The sequence below is a fragment of the Notolepis coatsorum genome, assembly GCF_963971535.1.
Source record: "Notolepis coatsorum genome assembly, chromosome: 8".
NCBI lineage: Eukaryota > Metazoa > Chordata > Actinopteri > Aulopiformes > Paralepididae > Notolepis > Notolepis coatsorum.
In genome coordinates, this window is record NC_140172.1 from 121949491 (window position 1) to 121976996 (window position 27506).

Sequence of the window (27506 nt, forward strand, 5' to 3'; positions counted from 1 at the left end):
GATTACATGCTAACAATGACCTATGTAATCAATATCATGCTATTGGAGGAACTAGTTGAACAGCCATTTTGACTAATAGACTTGAAGGTACGAGACCATTCAGACTAATAAATAGACTTGAAGGTACGAGACCCTTCAGACTAATAGACTTGAAGGTACGAGACCCTTCAGACTAATAGACTTGAAGGTACGAGACCCTTCAGACTCATAGACTTGAAGGTACGAGACCCTTCAGACTAATAGACTTGTTTCTTGTTTCAGACAAATAAATGAGTCACAGACCCAATGCCTTCAGCTGTAGCTTTATTGAAACTCCAAAAAGATCCACAGTGTGTTCAGGAAATGGTTGAAGAAAAGAACACTCTTAACCAGGTAACATGCCTTCAATAAGATCGTATCAACATAATGTTTGAAGAATACATTTTCTCAAGGTTTGGAAATTAGGACTGTGTGTGTAACTAGGAGGGATATGAGGACTGTGTGTATGTATGTGTAACTAGTAGGGATATGAGGACTGTGTGTATGTGTAGCTAGGAGGAATATGAGGACTGTGTGTGTGTAACTAGGAGGGATATGAGGATTGTGTGTATGTAACTAGGAGGGATATGAGGATTGTGTGTATGTAACTAGGAGGGATATGAGGATTGTGTGTCTGTGTAACTAGGAGGGATATGAGGATTGTGTGTGTGTAACTAGGAGGGATATGAGGATTGTGTGTGTGTGTGTAACTAGGAGGGATATGACTATGAGGATTGTGTGTGTGTAACTACTAACTAGGATGGATATGAGGACATTGACAATAAAGTATTCTTCTTCTTCCTCTTCTTCCATTTCCTGTTTAATGAAGGTCAGCGATGTAGATGATCTACCTCCTAAGTCTGACGTAGGTGTAACGCCAGCGACGATCTCTGTTAACAAAGAAACAGAGGAAAGATGTCACTGTGGCAAATATTAGCTGCAAGGCTGCAGAGCAGTTTATTGACACCAGTAATCAAAGCCCCACTATGCGATCACATCAACCAGTGGATAATTTTCACAAGCGTTATGACTAGGGATGCTCGATATTGGCTTTTTTACCGATACCGATATACCGATATTGTCCAACTCTTAATTTCCGATACCGATATCAACCGATATCAACCGATACCGATATATGCAGGGTTTCCCCCCCCAAAAAACGGAATAATTTCAGGTAATTAACATTACATATCTCTTGTTGTGGAATTAACACAACATTATGCATACTTTTGACAATAAATAAAATCAGAATTTGTTCTTACTTGCTTGCCTGGGTAAATAAAGGTTATAGAAATGTAAAAAAAAAAATATGTATATATATTTTTTGAAAACCGATACCTATATTTTCCGATATCACATTTTAATGCCGATATCGGCCAATAATATCGGTAGGCCGATAATATCGGACATCCCTAGTTATGACGTCATAGTCTGATCTGTGAGGTAAGGGGAACTTTGACATGATGATACACATTCATTTTGAGAGATTTTTTAAATAACAAAATTATCACACAATGGAGCATTCCGTGTGACAATGTAAATGTAAATGACACTGGAAACATCTCAATATGACAAAGCAAAAACAGCACATTAGGCAACCAACGTTGTCAGCACTGATGGCACTTAGATGGTACTGTAGGAGATATATGGGTATATGTTAGCATGAAGATATGTGGGTATATGTTTGAATGGGATGGTACATTTTAGGATGGTATATGTCAGGATGAAATATGTTAGGATAGTATATGTTAGTATATGTTAGGATGGTATATGTCAGGATGAAATATGTTAGGATAGTATATGTAGTATATGTTAGGATGGTATATGTCAGGATGAAATATGTTAGGATAGTATATGTTAGTATATGTTAGGATGGTACAGTATATGTTAGGATAGTATATGTTAGTATATGTTAGGATGGTATATGTCAGGATAGTATATGTTAGTATATGTTAGGATGGTACAGTATATGTTAGGATAGTAAATGTTAGTATATGTTAGGATGGTATATGTTAGGATAGTATATGTTAGGATGGTATATGTCAGGATGAAATATGTTAGGATAGTACATGTTAGTATATGTTAGGATGGTATATGTCAGGATAGTATATGTACGTATATGTTAGGATGGTATATGTCAGCATGAAATATGTTAGGATAGTACATGTTAGTATATGTTAGGATGGTATATGTCAGGATAGTATATGTTAGTATATGTTAGGATGGTACAGTATATGTTAGGATAGTAGATATAGAGTAGGATAGAATCCCTCCCGCTGAGGCGCAGATGCACTCCAGTGCTGGCTGCAGCAGACTATACATACGGACCTACGGTGTCTCAGACATACTGTAGTCAACATGTGTCAACAAATGTACATGCCTGTTTGAATTTATGTTGTACCATTATTACTGTAAAAATGTAATGATTGTGAATTGATTGTTTAATGAGACTATGAGCTGTATGTGTATGTCACTGAATTTCCCCGTGAGGGATTAATAAAAGATATCCTTATCCTTATATGTTAGGATGGTATAGGATAGGATGGGGAAAGAGTTCACACTGTCCTATTTAATGTATGGAGTTATTTGTAGTGAATCTACTACTGTAAGTAGGGTATTTGCATTTATTGTTTTCTGTAATGTATTGGACATGTATTGTGTTTTTAATTGTAGGGTGGGAGGGGAGGACTTTCTATGACTATAATTGTATTCTTTGTACTTTTACTGTATGACTGTTTTGTACTAATTTGTTTACTGTCTAGGACTACAGATGGGAATTCGCTTCTTGTTAAATCTGGTGCTCTCATCTTCTTGTTTACCGTAGTGTGATTCATTTACTGTCCTTTTCATAAACCAAATCAACTAAACTCGCTCATTATTTCACTGGCAACCAAAGACACTTCAATCAATATCATTATCATATCATTAGATTCATGCTTTACTTTACCTCTACCAAAAACAAATGCTCTGAAAAAGACGGTAATGTATAGAGCAGTTGCTTATTGGAATAATATACAGAGAAATATAACTATGGTAAGGAACATATTTATGTTTAAAAAATTGCTCTCATGAATAACGAGATACATTTTGGTCGTTGACTTATTATGGAAATTTGTATGGAAATATAAAGGTGATCGGTGACTTGAGAAAAGTTATGCTATATTATGAGTTAAAATAATATAAACAGGCCCGGACTGGCCATCGGGAGCACCGGGAGTTTTCCCGGTGGCCTGGCCTGCACAGATACAAAAAAAAAATATTATATAAAAAAATAAATATTATATTTTTTTTTATTATAATTTTATTTATTTTTTTTGCCAGGCCATTGCCAGGCAGCGCGATAGTTTTTAGATAACCAGGTGGGTGGGGAACAACCAGGATTTCACTGTCTGCGACAGAGTTGGAGAACTATCTGACTCTCTCTCCCTCACGCGGACACACACACTCATAATGGAGACGTGCTGCCGCTTGTGATTGGTGGAGGCGGGACCAGGCGATACAACTGATTGACAGTGGAGGCGGCGAATGGAATGGCAGATGGCACACTCCCAAAAGGAGTTGTTAAATCTGACATTACAAAAAACAATATGTGGTGGTTATGATTGGGGCTGAAGTTGAATAAACAATTTATGAAAGAGAGAGTCAAAATAATTCCAAGATAATTCAAAGATTACACACCTTTGCCACATTGGCTACAAACATAATCACTGCAAAGTTATCAAACAAATAAGAATCTGATCAGACACAAGAGTTAAGTTGTTGTTCCCTTTCTAATTTCCTCAAAAACATCTAGTCTATAGTTAATGTGATCAATATTATTTGACAATTGATGCTTTTTGTTGGAAATTTCAGTCAGTGAGCTCATACTTTGAGCTAATTTTATAGTTAAAATGATTGAGACAACGCAATCTTCTGTCTTTGTTGTGCATGCATGCGTGTGCTCACCACACGTGATACACGTGTCACTATTCTGGCAGTGGCTACTGTTATTATAGTATTGTAATGAAAGGTCTGTTATTTAATGTTTGTGTAAAAGGCTATTTTAACTGTCAGTAAAGTGAATATGGTATTGTGCTCTTGACTTGTTTGAATAGGTGGAGAGAGTGGTTAACTGTATTATAATAGTAAATAGAAAAATATGTTGTGCTCTTGCTTTTTTCTTTTTGAAGGTGGAGAGAGTACCATTGCTAGTGCCACAACAGTTTTATTTGAGGTTCATAACAGTACATTGTACTAAGCAATTGTTGGCTCATTAGTTTGTGATTCACATGCACTAAAATTCACCAGAATGCAGGAAATTAAGTCTTTGTAACTAAAATCTTCCGGGTGGGGGACCCCCAGACCCCCCGCTTAAAAAGTGGCCTGATTGGGGCTATATTTCACGCTATATCTCCCGGTATGAATTATTTCCCCAGTCCGGCCCTGAATATAAACGATTTTGATCTGTTTTGTTCTTATGGACTGATTATGGAATATGTATTTTATGGAGAATTGTGATATCTGACTTATGAATATTGAGTGAGCTTTGATTCACTTGTTTTGTTTGTTGTGATGTTTTCTTGTGAGTACTACAATGTTTGTGGTTTTATATTTTTATTTTACTTTTTGTGTGTGTTTGTATTTTAAATGTTTGGACCCCAGGAAGAGTAGTCTCACTTTGGTGTAGACTAATGGGGATCCACAATAAAACAAAAACAATAAAAATATCTGAATGTTAAAAAAATACGTTCTTACTGTCTTATAATAATAATAATATATGTATTTTATATAGCGCCTTACATTAGGCATCTCAAAGCGCTTTATATACATGGCATTATAGCATGTGCGAGCAGTGCGGTAGCACAGGGCCTCGCGGGAAGGGGGGTCTAAAAAAATATATATATATATTATTTTTATTATTTTTTATTATTTTTGCAAGGCCCCCCTTCCCACAAGGCCCTTTTTTATCACAGACCTAAAATCTAGTTTTGCTTATATGCTTATATATTTCACATTAGACACATTTGTACAATGTGTTTGACTTATTCCTGGCTCTGCGGCTCTGCAGATACACTATTGGAGCTCTGAGGCTCTGCAGCAGATATACTATTGGTTTCAATGAGGGGAGGGGTTACAGGTAAGGTACAGTCGGCCGGCGTGCATCTGACTATTTCGCGAGTGCAGCATTGGAGGTTATGCCAGCCAAGACGAAGAGGGCGGTCGTTCGGCAGATGGACTGAAGATGAAAGTTGTTGCATGTTAGAAAGTCCAGTCAGGCTAGCCATGTCGGCTTAGCTAAAGGCAGGGACAGCTAGTTAGCTTTAGCTACGTTATCGAGTGCTAACGTGTGGTTCAGTCAGGATAGCCATGTTGGCTAGTAGCTTAGCTAAAGGCTAACTAGCGTTAGCTAACGCTAGCTATCGAGTGCTAACGTGTGGTTCAGTCGGGCTAGCCATGTCGGCTAGTAGCTTAGCTAAAGGCTAACTAGCGTTAGCTACGTTAGCGAGTGCTAACGTGTGGTTCAGTCGGGATAGCCATGTCGGCTAGTAGCTTAGCTAAAGGCTAACTAGCATTAGCTAACGCTAGCTATCGAGTGCTAACGTGTGGTTCAGTCGGGCTAGCCATGTCGGCTAGTAGCTTAGCTAAAGGCTAACTAGCGTTAGCTAACGCTAGCTAACTAGGCATGGCAACAACCAGGACCACCTGAAGCTTTTTAACACTTTGACTGCCTAAAAACGATTTACAACGTCTTTGCTGGCGATGCTAAAGTTGCCGGGGGACGCTGTACGTCGTCTTTATATCAATATTTCAAAAATCTGCGATCTGATCCATAATGTCCCTCCGCTGGTCTGAGAACCATCAGCAGGACCCACTGAGCTCTCTGGCGGTTCAGGAGCGCCATCTGGTGGCCGATCGCGCAACCGCTTAACAGGAAGCACAGTGGAGGTTGTGCTAGATCTCCGTATTGCTTCCGGCCACTCGGGATAGGTTCCGGCACTCTAGCTCGTCACACTAAATAGCGATCGATTGCCAATAACTCGATAAACAACATGATTTGGACGTATATACCATTATACAAGCTGGAGATGGACCGGGTAATAATATATCCCATAATGATAAAATTTCTACTCGACGATGATCGCCCAACGGCGCGCGGACACTGGGGTGAGTTTCAGCGTGTAACGTTACCGTCTTCGATAATAACTGATATTATCAACATTTGACCCACATTAGATGATTGGTATAACGCTGCCCACGGAATTATAAACGCCCCCTCGCCCATCCGGTCAACATCAGATGACGTGTAGTAACTTCTAGAAGTACGTCTAGTTGGAATTTTTTATATCGCGCGGATTGCCATCAAACTGTATTTCATCATCAATATAATGCATTTGGGGCTATATATCACGTTCTGGAGAAAGCTGCAGAAAGAGATGAAAACATACTTATACATTAGACCATACTTTACTATGAATATGTGAATGAAAAAGTTTAACGTTGCTACACAATGAACAATACATATAGGACTTTGAATGGGCCCTAATAATGGCAATGTAGCAATAGAATTTAAAAAGTTATAGCCCTGCAAAGAAGGGGACTTTCTCCATAGACAAATAGCGCTGGCAATCTATGGTATATCATTAATTTAACCCATGGCAGCCAAAGTGTTAAGAAGGAGGTGATGAACTACAGACAGACAAGGCACGAGAACGTGGTCCTCTTCATGGCGGCCTGCATGGCTCCACCCCACCTGGCCATCATCACCAGGTGAGAGAGGGGAAAACAAACGCACGTCACAAATGATGGATTCAGTTCACCTCCAATACCTGTTATTATCCTTGTCACATTTTCACCTCTCTCTCTCTCTCTCTCTCTCTCTCTCTCTCTCTCTCTCTCTCTCTCTCTCTCTCTCTCTCTCTCTCTCTCTCTCTCGCTCTCTCTCTTTTTCTCTTTCTCTCTCGCCCTCTCCCTCTCTCTCTCTCTCTCTCTCTCTCTCTCTATCTCTCTCTCTCTCTCTCTCTCTCTCTCTCTCTCTCTCTCTCTCTCTCTCTCTCTCTCTCTCTCTCTCTCTCTCTCTCTCTCTCTCAATTCAATTCAAATGGGCTTTATTGACATGGGAAACATACGTTTACATTGCCAAAGCCAAACAAAACAATCAAACAGATAAAACTAAAGAAATCAGTACATTACAGAAGGAATTTCTTGTACAGTCTTTATGGTGGTTGTATTCCGTTGGATGTCCTTTTCTTGTCACAGCAGCTCACAAATCTGGCTGCTGTGTTTGCACATTCTTGTATTTCTCCCAGTAGGTATGGGAGTTTTGAGTTATTGTCCATGTTTTCAAAGTCTCTTTGGGTGTTTGCAATTTGTGGGAAGTATATGTCTCTGATGTCTTGGTATAGTGGGCAGGTTGTTAAGAAGTGGAGCTTGGGGAGCTCCAGTAGCTCACCACGTATCGTGAGTGCTATTTCAGCGCCGTGGACAACCGTGCTCGTCACGGATCTGGGGCTGAGCGCGTTCGAATCCCGGACGGCAGCCGTGCCTTTCCCAGAGTGTCTTCCCCCCCATCTGAACCCTTTCAGCCTGCTTCTGTCGGTCGAACTTGACCAAGTATGAATGCGATGAAAAAGCGATAAACGCTAAAAGAACCAGCTGACTGGTCAAAGTTTAAAAAAAAAAAGAAGTGGAGCTTGGTTTCCACCTCATCTTGTGTGCAGTGGGTGCATAGTCTGTCTTCGCTTGGGAGCCAGGTCTGCCTATGGCGGCCTTTCTCTATGGCTAGGCTGTGCTCGCTGAGTCTGTACCTAGTCCTGTGTTCTGAGCTGTGTGCTGAGCTGTGTTCTGCATGTGTTCTGTGTTCTGAGCTGTGTGCTGAGCTGTGTTCTGAGCTGTGTTCTGAGCTGTGTGCTGAGCTGTGTTCTGCATGTGTTCTGTGTTCTGAGGTGTCCTGTGTTCTGAGCTGTGTTCTGAGCTGTGTGCTGAGCTGTGTTCTGTGATGTGTTCTGCATGTGTTCTGTGTTCTGAGCTGTGCTCTGAGATGTGTTCTGAGCTGTGTTCTGAGCTGTGTTCTGTGCTGTGTTCTGAGATGTGTTCTGTGTTCTGAGCTGTGTTCTGAGCTGTGTTCTGTGCTGTGTTCTGAGATGTGTTCTGTGTTCTGAGCTGTGTTCTAAGCTGTGTTGTGTTCTGAGCTGTGTTCTGAGCTTATATAGTGCTTTTACTAACTATATTATATTTCTCTTTCCTCTGGTCAGGGGCATTGCCGGGTCTGTGCAGCGATAACACTGTATATTGACTGTAGAACGGGAGCTCTGTCTCGCTCTCTCGCTCTCTCTCTCTCTCTTGCTATATGTTGACTGTATCATGCCCAGCCTCGGGCAGCGCTATTATTTAAGAATATGCTGACTGTATGAAAAAAAAATAATAATAATAATAATAATATATATGTATATATATATATTTATTTTTTTACCTTTAGGGGGGGGGGGCCTCGCGTTTAAATCTCGCACAGGGCCTTGCATTTCTCCCAGGCGGCCCTGATCAACACAGTACATGGACTTTCACAATGACAATGACTATTATGTACTATGCTACCGTGTCTATACTATTATCTACTATGTACTATGCTACTATACCCATACTACTACCTACTAAGCTAATTGAGCTAAAGAGTGTAACACTCAAGTTCAACACTGCTAGACGAACAATACTACCTGTACCCTTCCTGCTGACTTGTTGTAAACAATTTGCAAGTCGATTTGGATAGAAGCGTTCAGCTAAATGACTAAATGTAAATGTAACGTAACCTATTTATATTTGCTTGCATATCTGTGTGACAGTAGGATAGTGATTGATATGTACTTACTCTCTGCCGTTATGGTGGTAGCTTTGCACACCTATGAGGAAGTTGGCTCCAGGAACATACCAGTCGAAGGGCTCGTCCCAGTAGTTGACCCACGGCGTCCGTTTGCCATCAAAGGCCACATGTCCATTCGAGGTGCAGCATCTGAACCTCCATCTGAAATGATAATTCATGTTTATGACTCATACTCCACAAACAAGTCATGAAACTACCAGGACTTTGTTCAAAAACATCCACAGCAACTGTGACAATATAGTCACCTGCTAGCGCAGTTAGCCAATCACACTGGTACCATGAATTTGTTTGCATTTGAAAGCTTCATGTATTATACATCTCCTTTCAATGAACAGGCCACGCCCCCTCAACACACTGAGAGCTGGCTGTGCTCAGAGAGGGTGCACTAAGCCACGGCCCCTCAACATACTGAGAGCTGGGTGCACTAAGCCACGCCCCCTCAACATAGTGAGAGCTGGCTGTGCTCAGAGAGAGTGCACTAAGCCACGCCCCCTCAAGAGACTGAGAGCTGGCTGTGCTCAGAGAGAGTGCACTAAGCCACGCCCCCTCAAGAGACTGAGAGCTGGCTGTGCTCAGAGAGAGTGCACTAAGCCACGGCCCCTCAAGAGACTGAGAGCTGGCTGTGCTCAGAGAGAGTGCACTAAGCCACGCCCCCTCAAGAGACTGAGAGCTGGCTGTGCTCAGAGAGAGTGCACTAAGCCACGCCCCCTCAAGAGACTGAGAGCTGGCTGTGCTCAGAGAGAGTGCACTAAGCCACGCCCCCTCAACACACTGAGAGCTGGCTGTGCTAAGAGAGGGTGCACTAAGCCACGCCCCCTCAACACACTGAGAGCTGGCTGTGCTAAGAGAGAGTGCACTAAGCCACGCCCCCTCAACACACTGAGAGCTGGCTGTGCTAAGAGAGGGTGCACTAAGCCACGCCCCCTCAACATACTGAGAGCTGGCTGTGCTCAGAGAGAGTGCACTAAGCCACGCCCCCTCAACATACTAAGAGCTGGCTGTGCTCAGAGAGAGTGCACTAAGCCACGCCCCCTCAACATACTGAGAGCTGGCTGTGCTAAGAGAGGGTGCACTAAGCCACGCCCCCTCAACATACTGAGAGCTGGCTGTGCTAAGAGAGGGTGCACTAAGCCACGCCCCCTCAACATACAGAGAGCTGGCTGTGCTAAGAGAGGGTGCACTAAGCCACGCCCCCTCAACACACTGAGAGCTGGCTGTGCTCAGAGAGGGTGTACTAAGCCACGCCCCCTCAACATACAGAGAGCTGGCTGTGCTCAGAGAGGGTGAAACACTAAAAAAAACCAAACCTTGCTAAGTTTTATGTATGTCCGTTCGAGAATGAGGACCATTCTTTATATGATGTGAAAGAAAGAGACAAACCTTCTGTCCTCGTGGCGATTGCTGTGATAACTGCGCATGCCAGCTATCACATCACTGTGTGGACATCTGAAGTTGATTTGTTCATCAAATCTGTTCACATATTGAGTCCAGTAGCATCTTCCAGGCGATGGGATGTGGTGGTCGCACTTAATCTCCCACCGACGATCCTCTCTACCGTTGTCGTGGTAACTTTGAAAGAAATACATACAGATTAACATTGTAGAATCATGTACCAATTAGTCAACATGTAAAATACATAATGGACTATCCAGTACTAAATAAATATATGAATATTTCTTATATAGCAGAATATGTATTATTCTGCTGTACAGTAGAACTGTACTGTTACTGTAGAACTTTCTTTATCGTTTACCTTTTAATCTGAGAAACAGCCGAACCAGCAGGACATTGACGATTTAGAGGACTGTCCCACTCGTTATCCCATCCTAAAACGCTGTGGTCTGCTGCAAATAATACATGGCAAGCAGTGAGTTTAAAGAAGTCATTTGAAAGACTGTGTAGGTATCAAACAGGAAGAAAGACTGTCAGGTTTTAAACTGTGTGGGTAAAACTCATATTTCAGTAATAACACTTAAAATCATTGGTAAACAAATGTAGTGCTGAAAATATACACTTTGACAGGGTTAGGGTCTTTACTCTTGGCCACATTTGGAGAGAAAAAAACGCAACATTAATTCATACAGTCTGTAGAGATGGATTTATGGCGTGATGTCATTTGCGGTCCACCACCGGACCGCTCAGGCTTAAGAGGTTAGGAAGAATTACATGAACCACATGTCAGAAAGATATGGTGTGGTCCTTTAAGAAGAATGACATGAACCACATGTCAGAAAGATATGGCCTGGTCCTTTAACCCTTTCACTGCCACACGACAGAAGGTTAACCCTTTACTATCACACAACCGACAGCGATGCTCTGTAATTAGCATCATTAGCTCCGCATCCGTGGAGCTAATGATGGAGCATCGCCGTCAGTTGTGTGATAGTAAAGGGCTAACCTTCTGTATTGTCACAGTGAAAGGGTTAACCGGCTGTCGTGTGGCAGTGAAAGGGTTAAGAAGAATGACATGAACCACATGTCAGAAAGATATGGTGTGGTCCTTTAAGAAGAATGACATGAACCACATGTCAGAAAGATATGGTGTGGTCCTTTAAGTTTAAGTTTAAGTTTACGTTTATTTGCAAAAGGGACAGTGCATATTAATCAACACAAAAAAAATGTATACGCCAGAATTAGCCAGAAGGCTAGATTTAATCTGTAGTCCCTGGCCAAGATGTTAAAAAGGGCATCACCTAAAGTGATAAAAAAGGTTACATCAAATAGGCCTACATAAAATACAATTCACCATCACAATATAGACATTTAAAAAAGAAATACACATATAAAACAGAATAAAGCTGAATTGCATACACACACCGTTAATGAATTTAGTTGCCCTTGAATGAATTTAAGGCCCTTTACATGTGAAAAACTAACTTTTTCAGTGCTTGTGCATTTGGGTTTCTGATTGGCCGACAAAATAATGATAATACATATATATATATATGGAAGCATAATAAAATAACCTGGCGTAATAGGATGATGTTTAGTCAAAAAAATATATATATTTAAATAAAAATAAACACAACAATGATACATAATGAAAACATGGTGTTCATATCTTATAGGAACAAGAAGCTCATAGTTTTTCTCTTACCTGCTAGAAGTGCGAGAAGCAAAGTGAGGAGCAGCATGGTGGACGATTCCTGCTGTGAGGTGAAGGATGGAGGACGATGGAGGACGATGGAGGATGATGGAGGATGAAGGAGGATGATGGAGGATGATGTAGGACACTGCAGGGCACCTCAGTAGAATGGTACCTCTTCAGACTGATGCTGCTGCATTTATATACTCTACCAACCAGGAACCAGGAACCAGGATGCAATGGAGTGAAATCATACCACGGAGTTGGGTGACAGGAAGGGATTACGTAAATTAGAAAAATGTACGATGAAAAAAGTTAGTTAGAAAAAAAAGGTTAAAGTTCTGCTCAGTGCAAAAACTAGGCCTCTCTTTTGCCTAAACATTCCGTTTTTAATTTTGAAATCAATCCAGAACATTTGTATTACTCAAACTGTTCATTTATGTAAATGTTTTTGGATGACGAGCAAACAGCGTTTCATATACGTCATCCTCAATCAGACCGCAGAGCAACAGCTTGTCCCTGACTGACTGACTGACTGACTGACTGACTGACTGACTGACTGACTGACTGACTGACTGACTGACTGACTGACTGGCTGAATGTCTAAGCTGGACTCTCACCCTCACTGGACAGTCACCAATTTGCCTACCATGAGAACAGGAACACAGAGGACGATATCTCCTCAGCACTACATTTTCCCTCTCCCACCTGGATGAGAGCAACACCCATGTGAGAATACTGTTCATCAACTTCAGCTCAGCATTCAACAACAACATCTCCTCCAAACTCATCTCCAAACTTGGCGACCTTGTGGAAACCAAGGACCTCGACATCAACCCCTCTGTCTGCAACTGCATACTAGACTTCCTAACTAACAGACCTCAGTTTGTTAGGATAGACAATCTCACCTCCTCCACCCTGAACACCGGTGTCCCACAGGGCTGCGTGCTGGGTCCCTTTCTCTACTCCCACTTCACCCACCATTGCAATCCTATACATGATGGCACCAACACCGTTATTAAGTTTGGCGATAACACAACTGTGGTGGGCCTCATAAAAAACAACAATGAGTCGGCCTATAAGCCAAGGAGCTCATCGTGGACTTCAGAAAGACTAGAGCCAGCACGCACGCCAACCGTCCACGTCAACGGGGACATAGGTCGTGCCAACACAATCAATTTCTGTTTACTGGATTTAATGAGGCGTTTTCAGAGACCAGTATTGGTTGCTGAGCTTGAAGCTAATTTAACCCTTGCAGGTGTATGTTATTTGGTACAGAAGACTGCAGCTAAAGTGGCCACTCACTTGGGGTCCCGACAACATACGCCCCCATCTGAGAAACCTGGGTGTTGTCTTCGACCAGGCCATGAACCTAGACAAACATGTCAAAACACTCACATGCACACCCGCTTTTTTCACCTCCGAAATATTGCAAAACTACGCACCATCATATCTCACTCTGAATAAGAACTGTCCCTGCATGCTTTTATTTCCTCTAGGCTTGACTACTGCAACTCACTTTTCACCTGTCTCACCAAATCATCCACAGACAAACTAGCTGCAGCCAGGCTACTCACAAGGTCAGAAAAATCATGTCACATCACTCCCATTCTGGCTTCCCTGCACTGGCTCCCGGTACACTATAGAATTCACTTCAAAGTCCTCACTTTTACTTTCAGAGCACTCCACGGTCAGGCCCCTATCTACATCACTGAAGTCATCCATCCCTACACCAACACCCGCTCACTCAGATCTGCCGATCAGCACCTCCTTGTGGTCCCCAGGTCCAGGCTGAAAACAAGGGGTGATCGAGCCTTCGAGGTGACGGCACCAAGGCTCTGGACCGCTCTCCCCCTGGACCTGCAAACTGCCGCCTCTGAAAACTCCTTTAAAAAACAACTAAAACACATATGTTTAGACAGGCTTTTGGTCATACATAGGCATTCTTTCTTGTCCTCACTGTTCCTATAGTTTTGTTTTTTAATTAGTGACTGAGGATTTTATCTCAATTATTTTATTCTATAATTGTATCTGGTTTCACTGTTTTTAACTGCTGTCTGTTGTTGTTGTCATTTATTTCAGATTTTTGTTTTTGTTTTTATATACGAGCTGTAGTGTAAAGCACCCTGTGCATTCATGCTGTGAAGGGTGCTATATACATAAAAGTAATTCATTCATTCAGATGAATACAATAATAATACATTTTTATATTATTTAATAAATAATAAATTAATCTTCAACAAGGAAATACTTGATTGTATCTGACAGCCATGTGACTATTCTTGACACATTTATGGCAGCAGTAATATTTGGCTGAGTGCACATAACACATTCTTCTGTGGTGTGACAGACGTTTCAAGTTTGCTAACATCGCTTCACACAAAGCACAAAGGCTTTCTTCCGTCAGATAAGATCTTCTCAGATATGTATTTCCTTGTTGAAGATGACTTTTATTTAAAAAAAAATTGGCACTCCATCCACCCCCCCCCCCCCTCTTCATGGGACAACTTTATTGTTATTATACATTTTAACTATTTACAGTGCAAAATGTAAAAAAAAAAGTAGTAAAATAAAATAAGAAAAATAGTGACATTTCATTGCCCTCTCGGAGGGGGGGAACTCAGACTAGACATTGACAAACAAATTACATCTAAGGACAATGAAGGACAACAACGAATACACGTGACAAGGGAAAGGGGGGGGGGGGGAGTAAGTAAAGTAGGGGGTGAGGAGGGGGATTGAGAGGAGGGTGGTTGTGGAGTGGATGGCCCACAGGTCAATCTCATGTGATTAGGAGCCTAGATTATCCACAAGCAATTCTCAGATGTTATTATATTGTGAGGCTTCGGTATGATCACCGGTTGAGATTGTTTCCTGTGATATGTAATCTGAGAGAAGGCCCAACCATTGCCCAGTATCCAAGTTTTGTCTTGTCGTCCAGTATAAGAGGATAGTTTTCTTGGCGACAGCTAGGGAAATGAGCAGGGGTTTGGTATTCTGGACTATTGAAGTTAGTTAGTTTAGTTAGTTTCTTTAATAGTTGTCATACAGAAGTACAGAATACTTTCATACAAAATGCTTCTTACTGTTACGCTCCAGAGACTGTGCTAGACAAGATAGTATCAAATAACATAGTATAGCATGTAAATTAGAAGTAGAAAATGAGGTCACAGTGTTCAGTATAGACATATGTACAATGTTCGATGCAGAGTAGACGTAACTGAGTTACCATATAATATACAATACTATGCAGTGTACTAATGTACAATACTATATAGTGCAAAGCAGAAATGGGATGAGGTACAATTTAGGTACAATTTACAGTAAGGTGTACGAGTTGTAGTGCAATCCTTCATCAATAAATATAAAGTGTGGGGAGTGGGTGCTACAGTGTGTTTGTTTAAAGTGAGTGTGTGCTATAAAGTGTGGGGAGTGGGTGCTACAGTGTGTTTGTTTAAAGTGAGTGTGTGCGTGTGGATGTGTGTGCTATGTGCGTTTGATATTTGTTGTTGTGTAGTGTTCATTGTTCGTTGAGCAGCCTGATGGCCTGGGGATAGAAGCTTCTTCTGAGTCTTTCTGTGCTCGCCTTGAGACTCCGGTATCGCTTGCCTGACCGCAGCAGTTCAAAGAGGCAGTTGTTCGGGTGACTGGAGTCTTTAATGATTCTCTTAGCCTTGCCCCTGCACCGCTTGTTGTAAATGTTCTGGAGGGTGGGGAGCCCCCCTCCAATTGTGCGTTCGGCTGAACGTGTCACTCTTTGTAGTCTGCTTCGGTCTTGTGCAGTGCTATTCCCAAACCAGGAGGTGATGTTGCCAGTCAGGATGCTCTCTATTGTACATGAGTAGAAGTTCTTAAGGATCTTCTGACTGACTTGGAACTTCCTTAGGCGCCTGAGGAAGTAGAGGCGTTGTTAGTGCCTTCTTCACAACACTGTCAATGTGTGTGGTCCATGTCAAGTCCTCGGATATGTAGGCTCCGAGGTACTTAAAGCTGTTGACTCTCTCAACCGGTGCCCCGTCGATGCTGAGGGGGCTGTAGTCCTTGACCCCCGACCTCCTGAAGTCCACAATCATCTCCTTTGTTTTGCTGATGTTCAGGGAGAGGCTGTTTTCCTGGCACCATCCCGCCAGGACCTTGACCTCTTCCAGGTAGGCCCTCTCGTCGTTGGCAGAGATCAGGCCCACCACCACTGTGTCGTCAGCAAATTTGATGATTGTGTTGCTACTCCGCTGAGCCACACAGTCGTGTGTGTACAGGGAGTAGAGGAGGGGACTCAGAACACAGCCCTGGGGGGCCCCTATGTTGAGGGTGATGGAAGGTCCAGGGTTCGAATCCCGCTTGGGGACCAGGTTTCCATGATGCCAGTTACCCAGGTGGGGTATCTCCCAGGCCTTTCTGTGTGGAGTTTGCATGTTCTCCCCGTGCTCGCAAGGGTTTCCCCCCCCGATAAGATAAACCCAATGGAAAAACATGCACAACAACAAGATCGCTAACGCTGTGGCGTCCTTGACGAAGACGGACAGGAGCACTTGGATTGGTCCCCTGGCGCGGCTCACGTGGCGCCTGTCTGCTCCCGGCTGCCCTTGGGGGGGAAGGACGACGGGATGGGTTAATCGCAGATACGCATTGTATGCATGGTTCGCATGTGTGCCAAATGGTGACCTCGGAGCAGGTCCTAAATTATTATTATTATTATATTTTATGAGGAGGTGCAGTTGCCTGCTCTCACCACCTGGGGTCTGCCCGTCAGGAAGTCCAAGACCCACTGGCAGAGGTCATAGTTCAAGCCCAGGTCCCTGAGCTTGGCTATGAGTTTGGAGGGGACTATGGTGTTGAATGCCGAGCTGTAGTCGATGAATAGCATTCTCACATAGTTCCCCTTCCTCTTGTCCAGGTGTGATGCTGCTGTGTGCAGCACATGGGCTATGGCGTCCTCCGTGGACCTGTTGGGGCGGTATGCAAATTGCAGGGGGTCCATGTTGATGGGGAGGGAGGAGCAGATGTAGCCCTTTACTAGCTTCTCAAAGCACTTCATGGCTATGGAGGTGAGAGCTACAGGGCGGTAGTCGTTGAGGCAAGCAGGCTTGGATTTTTTGGGTACAGGGATAATAGTGGACTTTTTCAGGCAGGTGGGGATGACAGCCTGTTCTAAGGACAGGTTAAATATGTCAGTGAATACCGGGGCCAGTTGGTCGGCACAGACTTTTAGGACGCGGCCAGGGATGCCGTCCGGTCCTGCTGCCTTCCTGATATTCACTTTTTTAAAGGTCCGCCTCACCTCATGCTCTGTTACCCTGAACACTGAGTCTCCATCAGCAGCAGACCCCCCCCCCCCCCCCATTGCCGTGGCTTGTGGGCTGGTGTTGTTATTACCAGCATCAAACCTCGCATAGAAGGTATTGAGGTAATTTGCTAAGGAGATGTGACTGTTCAGTTTGAGGGAGGTGCCTTTGTAGTCTGTCATCGTTTTGAGCCCCTGCCACATAGCTCTGGAGTCAGCCTGTTCAAACTGGAGTTCAATGTTATCCCTGTAGCGCCGTTTTGCCTCTGTCACTGTCCTCCTTACATTGTATCGCGCCACCTTGTGGTCATTCATGTTGCCTGCCACCAGGCCGTCGTTGTATGCTTTGGTGCGCGCTTTCAGAGCTTCACGGACGGATTTGTCTACCCTGTTGTCTATGGGAACACTGTTTACTAAATTGTGGAGGCTTTTAATCGTCAAGGTAAGCCATGCACAGCTCAGCCCTGTGAGACGCTTATGTCTGCGGGGTACAGTAAACGTTTCTCCCGGTACATTCTGAAGAGCATACCGCTGTATGTTGGAGAACCAGTGGTCTTCCTCACTCGAGTGAGACTAAAGCCGTGCACTGCACAGTCTCTAACAGTGTAACTGTAAGAAGCATTTTGGATAAAAGTATTCTGTACTTCTGTATGACAACAATGTATGCCTTTCAAATGTTAAATGATTAAATGATACACAGCCAAATCTACGCTCTCGCCTATCAACCTGCTTTGGCCAACGGCAGCGATGTGAAAGGCGAAGCGAACTCCAGCAGTAGCGCGCTTGCTCTTGGGGCTGCCGCGGGGCGTGGCCGCGGCGGGTCACGTGTCTGTCGGGGCCAATCAGGCCTACCCCGGAAGTAGGAACGGTTGCGGAACAGCTACAGGCACCCAGCCTAGTGTATTGATGACGGGATTCCAGAAGTCTTGAACAGGTAGGCAGAGCCAGGTGGCATGGAAATAGTTATCTGGGGTGTTGAGGGTGCAATGAGAGCATACATCTGTGCTTGCGAATCCCATTTTAAACATCTTGTGCTGTGTGATATGTACTCTGTGTAACACCTTATATTGGATTAATTGAAGGTTAGTATTGTTAGTCATTGTGATGTGTTGGTGCAAATTGGTTGCCAGGATACGGCATTGGGAGAGAAAGCCAAGTCCTGTTCCCATTTTGTGAAGGGGAGATTGACTGTAGTGTCTGTGTAGTACCCTCAAGAAAATGTGCATAATCTTGTGTAATTTTTGCAATTGTTTATATCACATTTTTATGATTACCAATTTTTTTTAAGATTGTGTTAAACTTTATATTACCAGCTATACGTCAAAATAATTAACTGAGTTCACATTGACTGTGAGATGGAGAATTGATTAGACAGGAAGTGAAGAGCGGAACCATGTAGTTCAGGTGATGCACCAGGTCCCCCTAGGGGACGGTTTCCGCCCTCTCACGTTAGAGGATAATTGGAGTAATACAGAGCAACACGTGTCTTCATTCCTCTTGATCACTATCCTATACTTTCAGGTCAGTACACTGTGAAAAGTACCGAAAACACTACCGTTAGAGGTTATAACGTTAGGTGATATGAGTAACGATAATTGTGAAAAGAGTTGAATGTTTAATAACGTCAATAAGAATGTGAAGTATGTTATATGGGCGCACATTGTGATATGCAGTGGCCATGAGGAAATATGGCGTTTTCCACGTTATCAGTTACTAGTAGTGCATACTTGCCGTTGGGGTATAAGAGGAAAGAGGCGTTATTATATTAAGGTACATTGTAACTTGTTGATTCAATACTGGGCCCTGTCACTTGATTAGAATGTGGAATAAGGTTATTTGTCTATAATGTGAAATGAGGTGACTTAACGAAAATATGAAATAAGGGTAATTGCTATCCGTTGAAATGTGTCCGAATGCCGGAGGATGCACATGCCACCAGTCAGAGCTGAATGCTAATGAGACACCATTTTGTAAAGTTTGATAACCCCTTTTCAGGAGTTGACCTAGAGCCCACCAAGGTCATGCATATCAAGTTTGGTCAATGTCAGACCTTGCAATACACTGTAAGGCACTGTAAGGCTACTGTCCTGCCTCACTTCCAGTGATGAAGCTAAGCTATGCTAACGGAGCATCTATTCCCAAAGCTAAAATGCACGCACAGAGACAAAAAAGGTATGCATCTTCTTGTCTAACTCCAGGGAAGATGTTAAATAAGCTAATTTCCCAAAATAGTGGAGTTATCCTTTAAGCCATTCTCTTCCCCTCTTTCTCTCTCATCTCTCCCTCCCTCCCCTTCCTCTCTTCCTCCTTTTCCCATAGGGGTGGGAATCACCAGTTTTATCACGATACGATACGATATCGATTCTTTGGACAACGATACGATATTTGCCGATATCACAAAGTATGCCACGATACGATACGATTCGATTCAGGTGCCTGCGATCGATATGAGGCGATATTATGTGCCCATTTAACACAATCAGTCACATTTAGATCAACTAAAAAAAGGCTACGGAAATATCAATTGATGTTTTTATTTTTGAGCTCTTCCAGACATTTAAATGAAAAACAATCTATTGTTTTTAATACAAATAGACCTCCTGTTCACTTTTTATATATTGAGCTTTAAACTTTAAGTAAAATGTTTTGGAACTCACAACACGCAAGCTAAAACCCCTTCCTCTCCAAAACGTCCTACAATTGTTTTATGTTGCATGATGATCATGAATACATTTATTATGTATTCATGTTTAAATATCAACATTATCTGTCCATCCTCAGTAACACACACACACGCACGCACGCACGCACGCACGCACGCACGCACGCACGCACGCACGCACGCACGCACGCACGCACGCACGCACGCACGCACGCACGCACGCACGCACGCACGCACGCCAACTTGTATTCTCATCCTCTCTCCTAGCCTGCACGGCTAAGACCTGGAGACACTGACCCGCCCGGCTAAGACCTGGAGACACTGGCCTGGCTCACAAGGAACTGCTCTGACTCATGCCCGGTTGACGACACCTGCCCCTGCTCTGATCCCGTCTGTCTGATTCGCATGCAAGATACAATATGCATATACAGTTGAAGATATAATAATAAATAAATATGCTACCCTTTCTTTCCTATGCCGATAGCCATGGAACTATGTTTGTGTCTCTACATCTGGTTTCATGGCTATGGTTTTTTTTTTTTTAAGGTAGCTTGGCACCTCCCCTTTATCAATTCTCTATACTAGGCAGCTTTATCATGGATACTCTCTTTTCCACCCTGAGCCACCCCAGGCTGTTGAAGTGGGGCTGGTCTAAGTGAGTACGAGTGGGGAGCTGCAGGACTATCCTAACTAGCTTGTTCTGGGCAGTTTGAAGTCTATTTCTCAAGTTGCTGGAGGCACTGTCATACCATGACAAGCAAGCATAGTCAAAATGACACTGAACCAATTCTGTCAGAGTTCTGTCTCTGTCTGCATATTGGGTTCAATACTACATCCGTGACAGAGCTATTGTACTGATGTGCAATTGTGTTGTCTGTTCCATATTGTATGACCTGTCTGTTCCCCTACCTGCCTTTGTAAAGCACTTTCTTTGGCTTGTGTCATGTAAAATGTGCTATATAAATAAATCTGATTGATTGATTGCAGATAATACTTTTCTTTCTTCCTCTGGGGGTTTCTTCCCCCAATGTACAAAATAAAAATATCTCTCAGTCTTTTCATTAAAGGAATTCTTCTCAATATATGATTGTATTGTTTTATAGCCCATTTGTGAGGATGGGGTTTGGCGGGGGGCCAATAGCAGAACACAGGAGGAGAGAGAATGGAACGTTTTATGGTGTTTTAATATTGTTTCCCCAAGCAGACAGTTTCACAACAGGAATGTGCGACAGACAGGTACAAGAATGTTCTTGGGGTGAGGACAGGTGCACTCCTTGTGCAGCACGGGGCAGTAGACACAGGACTGTGTCGTGGGCGAGAGCAGGAGCACTCCTTGTGCAGCACGGGATGTCCAGGTAGAAGGTATACTGGAGCGGAGGTCCTGGGCATATAGAGAACAAGGGTTAGGACAAGGAATATCAACAAGGACAGGTTTGCAAGGCTTAGGTTCGTCGTCGTACCTAGGAAGCTAGTTTAACACTCCGACGAGGGTAGGACAGGATCTGCAGGTTGAAGTACCATCTCGTTGATGAGGGGATGAGTCACAGCCGTGTTGATTGATGAGCTGGCAGCGTGTGAATCAGGTGAACGGAAGCTGCCCATATAAGGGTGTGAAAGTAGACATATACTATACATATACATATATCTGTAATGGCAAAGTACAGATAATGTAGGAATATGTTAGGAATGGGGGTAGTGAGGGAAGGAGAGTAAAACCCAATGTTGCAGGACAATGATGATGAGAGAGGAGGCAGAGATGAGGGAGTAGAAAATAATGATTTGTATTTGAAGAGCAAGCCGGTAAACAAGGGCACATTACAAAACAGGCGCAGTCTAGCTGGCACTGAGGAACAACGAAACTGCTTTTACAAAAGAACAAAACAGGCGCAGCCTAGCTGGCACTGAGGAACAACGAAACTGTGAACACGAAAAGAAAGAGCAACAAAACAAAATACTTATCGAACACTTACTTAGACAACAACACTACAGGGTACGGAGGCGTCGACAGGAACAAGGGGAAACGGAGGTCTGTCACCACACAGAGGAGAAGACCAAACACACATATATACACCGACTAATTACAATTGGCCACACCTGGCCAGGCCAGTCTAAAACACCACAACAATCAGCTAAACACAAAAGCAAATTACAAAACCACAAGCAAACAGGGGAACCACATCACACAAGGGCAGGGACATTCAATAACACACACCATGAAATCACATTAATTATATTCATCATAATAGTCAATACCGGTGTGATGATTGCCTGCACCATCTGAACCATCTGATGGTGGCCACTAGAGGGAGGTAGGAGACCACTGTTCCCATTGTGACCACTATTTACATTGTGGCCACACTGTTTACATTGTCCTCCCTGGAACCGTTACAGGAATACAATATATACATCAACAAGGACCAGGTCTAATGAGTGCAATATTCGTTTAATGCCTTATTGGCATTAGGAATGAAGGAGTTTTTTTTATGTTTCGGTTTGTACTGTCTGTAGATATATAACAAGCTTGCTGGTGTTAGCCTATCTCACTACCTACCAACCTCCTCCAATGTACAGTTTATTCGTCAAATGTATATACTCTCTTTTTTAGACTCTTGTATCAAAAACAGCACTGTATTTGTAAATCTGGTATGTCATAAATGTATAGATGTAGCAGTACTGTCTATCTGTATGTCATGTATGTTATGATGAATTGAAAATGGGGGACACTGACGTAAACAAGATGAAAGTCTTTCTCTGGTCTGCATTCCCTTAACACTTTAAGGACCAGCCACGAGTTTATACGTGTTACGGTTGTTATTGTTTTATTCCATATTAATAACCGTATTAACGTCCCCGATCAACTCTGGGGACCTACGCGCATATTTGATTTCGGCAACATGCAATACCGGCCAGATCCTCTTAGGTGCGCCATCGCTCCACTGCAGTATCATTGAGGCCGATTGGGGGAAACATTTTTTTTACTGTCTGTGGGCGTTTCATTTGAGCCTGGATCCCGAACGAACATCATCCATCTTTGATCACGTTTGGAAGCGCAGATTTCAGCCTGGAATAATGGGATTTATGATCAGCCAATGGACATATCGAGATACCAGATGCCGATGTATTATGACGAAATGCTGCCGGCGATCACATGGGCTGATGGTAGGATACTATTCACCCAAATTACAGCCGGATTGGAGCTTGTTTTAAAACGCAACGTGATCGATCAGTGAAAATGGCTACTTGAACGCACACTGTATTGCTAATCAATAATAGTAATCGGCGTCCCCCGCCGCCCCCATTTCATCCATAGATGCTCTGTAATAGTCCGGATGCTACGCAGTTTGTTTTATTTCATTCGTATATATACAACAGAAATGGCGTTTGATATAACGTGACTAGCCTTTAGCCTCATATCTAGCTCCCAGAAAAAAGATGAGGCGAAAACTGCGATAAACCTTATATTCACGGTGCTATAAAATGACAACCAACCGATGGGTTTTAATTTTCTTTAAGCCATTATGAAGGCACGGTTTATGCACTCAAGTGACAATGAGAATGGACAGATAGCAATACTATAAAGTATATATATAGCTGTTAGAAAGTACATCGGTTTGTTGACAAAGCTCGGTCCTCTGGACTATAAATCGCCGCGGGACTTTGGTCGCCAAAGTGTTAACAATTGTGTGTATTGAGCCGTACTGTATTGTCCCCATTCTGCAATCTGTTAATAACATTTTCAATCAATCAATCAATCACTGTCTGTAGATATATAACAGCTTTCTGGTGTTAGCCTATCTCACACTGACTCACTATAGATATATAACAGCTTTCTGTTGTTAGCCTATCTCACACTGATTCACCGTCTCTAATAAAAAATGAAGGTGTTTTAAATAATCAAATACATTATTTTATTATAATGTTTTTGATTATTTGAATATTTTGAATATCATGCGAGCAGGCATATATTCTATTTCATCTGGAGTCATCTCTCTCTCTCTCTCTTTCTCTCTCTCTCTCTCTTCCTCCAGTGATTACATGCTAACAATGACCTATGTAATCAATATCATGCTATTGGAGGAACTAGTTGAACAGCCATTTTGACTAATAGACTTGAAGGTACGAGACCATTCAGACTAATAAATAGACTTGAAGGTACGAGACCCTTCAGACTAATAGACTTGAAGGTACGAGACCCTTCAGACTAATAGACTTGAAGGTACGAGACCCTTCAGACTAATAGACTTGAAGGTACGAGACCCTTCAGACTAATAGACTTGTTTCTTGTTTCAGACAAATAAATTAGTCACAGACCCAATGCCTTCAGCTGTAGCTTTATTGAAACTCCAAAAAGATCCACAGTGTGTTCAGGAAATGGTTGAAGAAAAGAACACTCTTAACCAGGTAACATGCCTTCAATAAGATCGTATCAACATAATGTTTGAAGAATACATTTTCTCAAGGTTTGGAAATTAGGACTGTGTGTGTAACTAGGAGGGATATGAGGACTGTGTGTATGTATGTGTAACTAGTAGGGATATGAGGACTGTGTGTATGTGTAGCTAGGAGGAATATGAGGACTGTGTGTGTGTAACTAGGAGGGATATGAGGATTGTGTGTATGTAACTAGGAGGGATATGAGGATTGTGTGTATGTAACTAGGAGGGATATGAGGATTGTGTGTCCGTGTAACTAGGAGGGATATGAGGATTGTGTGTGTGTAACTAGGAGGGATATGAGGATTGTGTGTGTGTGTGTGTAACTAGGAGGGATATGACTATGAGGATTGTGTGTGTGTAACTACTAACTAGGATGGATATGAGGACATTGACAATAAAGTATTCTTCTTCTTCCTCTTCTTCCATTTCCTGTTTAATGAAGGTCAGCGATGTAGATGATCTACCTCCTAAGTCTGACGTAGGTGTAACGCCAGCGACGATCTCTGTTAACAAAGAAACAGAGGAAAGATGTCACTGTGGCAAATATTAGCTGCAAGGCTGCAGAGCAGTTTATTGACACCAGTAATCAAAGCCCCACTATGCGATCACATCAACCAGTGGATAATTTTCACAAGCGTTATGACTAGGGATGCTCGATATTGGCTTTTTTACCGATACCGATATACCGATATTGTCCAACTCTTAATTTCCGATACCGATATCAACCGATACCGATATATGCAGGGTTTCCCCCCCCAAAAAACGGAATAATTTCAGGTAATTAACATTACATATCTCTTGTTGTGGAATTAACACAACATTATGCATACTTTTGACAATAAATAAAATCAGAATTTGTTCTTACTTGCTTGCCTGGGTAAATAAAGGTTATAGAAATGTAAAAAAAAAAATATGTATATATATTTTTTGAAAACCGATACCTATATTTTCCGATATCACATTTTAATGCCGATATCGGCCGATAATATCGGTAGGCCGATAATATCGGACATCCCTAGTTATGACGTCATAGTCTGATCTGTGAGGTAAGGGGAACTTTGACATGATGATACACATTCATTTTGAGAGATTTTTTAAATAACAAAATTATCACACAATGGAGCATTCCGTGTGACAATGTAAATGTAAATGACACTGGAAACATCTCAATATGACCAAGCAAAAACAGCACATTAGGCAACCAACGTTGTCAGCATTGATGGCACTTAGATGGTACTGTAGGAGATATATGGGTATATGTTAGCATGAAGATATGTGGGTATATGTTTGAATGGGATGGTACATTTTAGGATGGTATATGTCAGGATGAAATATGTTAGGATAGTATATGTTAGTATATGTTAGGATGGTATATGTCAGGATGAAATATGTTAGGATAGTATATGTAGTATATGTTAGGATGGTATATGTCAGGATGAAATATGTTAGGATAGTATATGTTAGTATATGTTAGGATGGTACAGTATATGTTAGGATAGTATATGTTAGTATATGTTAGGATGGTATATGTCAGGATAGTATATGTTAGTATATGTTAGGATGGTACAGTATATGTTAGGATAGTAAATGTTAGTATATGTTAGGATGGTATATGTTAGGATAGTATATGTTAGGATGGTATATGTCAGGATGAAATATGTTAGGATAGTACATGTTAGTATATGTTAGGATGGTATATGTCAGGATAGTATATGTACGTATATGTTAGGATTGATTGATTGATTGATTGAAAACTTTATTAACAGATTGCAGAATGGGTACAATACAGTACAGCTCAATACACACAATTGTTAAGGGGATGCAGACCAGAGAAAGACTTTCGTCTTGTTTCCACCAGGGTCCCCCATTTTCAATTCATCAGGACATATATGACATACATGACATACAGATAGTCAGTACTGCTACATCTATACATTTATGACATACCAGATTTGCAAATACAGTACTGTTTGTGATACAGAAGGAGTCAAGAAAAGGGAGTATATACATTTGACGTAGAAACTGTACATTGGAGGAGGTTGGGTGGGGGGGGTTGGGTACACTGGGATATTGACAACCATACTGGGTAATTTACATTGGAGGTGGTTGGGGGGGGGGGGGGGGGGCACACTGTATAAGCAAGCAAAACTGTACATTGAGGGGGGGGAGACTCTGTACAAACAAACAAAATTGTACATTGGACTATTGACAAAACCATACTAGGTAAATGACTGTACATTGGAGGGGGTTGGGTTAGGATATTTACAGGGGCCAGTGTTGAATTGCAGTCTCCCGTAGGTGTCTCTTGAGAGAGGTTTTGAAAGTGGGTAGTGATCCACATTCCTTTACAGCTTTGGGTAGGGCGTTCCACATTGATGTGGCATAATTGCGAAACGTGTTTAGTCCCTTATTTGAGCCGAATCTGGGTTTAACATGATTTGTGGAGCTCCCTCTGGTGTTGTGATCGTGGTATTCACTGACCTTTGGGAAGTATTTTGCCATGTACATGGGTACCTTGGTCGTGTAGTGTATCTTGTAGACCAGGCCCATTGCAAGTTGCTGTACTCTGTCATCTACTCTAAGCCATCCTAGGTTGTCAAAGTGGGCAGGGGTGAGGTGGGTTCTAGGAGTAAGGTCAAGCAGTAGTCTGACCAGTTTGTTTTGAGATGTTTGTAATTTTGTTTTTAGCGCCTTTGAGGTGCTTTGGTACCATGAGGTGCAAGCATAGTCGTAGTACCCCTGAATGAGTGCTCCTGCCAGAGTCTTCAGGGTATTCTTGTTTACCAGAGAGGAGATCCGGTACAAGAATCGAGTTCGTTGGTTGACTTTTTTTATTACATTGGATGCCATTTTGTCACAGGAGAGATTAGCCTCTAGGATGGAACCCAGGTAGGTAATTTCATCTTTCCTTGTGACAATATTGTCACCCACTGTAACTGAGAAGCCGTCGGTCTTGCTGAGTTTGTTATTTGAACCGAAGAGAATGGACTCTGTTTTGCCCATGTGTAATGATAGTTTGTTATCAGCGAGCCATATGCAGATTCTGCCTAGTTCCGAGCTGAGGGTTTTTTCAACCTGTAACTTGTTCTTGTCAGAGACCAGCAGGGCTGAGTCGTCCGCAAACAGGAACAAGTTGCAGTCACAAGCTGACGACATGTCATTTGCATAAA

The 27506-nt window shown here is 42.5% G+C and overlaps 2 protein-coding genes across 2 annotated transcripts in view; both read right to left on the bottom strand.

Annotated features, from left to right (window-relative positions):
* Positions 1-286: 286 nt before the first annotated feature.
* Positions 287-12097, bottom strand: LOC311232939 (hemagglutinin/amebocyte aggregation factor-like). Its single transcript, XM_084319772.1, has 5 exons — positions 11970-12097; positions 10626-10716; positions 10253-10441; positions 8861-9013; positions 287-908 (listed from the first exon to the last, which is right to left on the bottom strand). Exons 1-5 carry the CDS (start codon positions 12004-12006, stop codon positions 866-868), a joined length of 513 nt encoding a protein of 170 aa, XP_084175898.1. The 5' UTR covers positions 12007-12097; the 3' UTR covers positions 287-865.
* A 12118-nt stretch (positions 12098-24215) lies between these two features.
* Positions 24216-27506, bottom strand: part of LOC311233545 (uncharacterized protein) — a gene marked incomplete at its 5' end in the record, with an annotated part of 77597 nt that continues 74306 nt past the window's right edge. Inside the window, one exon of the mRNA XM_084320511.1 lies at positions 24216-24839. Coding sequence (XP_084176637.1) covers positions 24797-24839 — 43 coding nt within the window. The 3' untranslated portion in view covers positions 24216-24796. The remainder of the gene's footprint in view (positions 24840-27506) is intronic.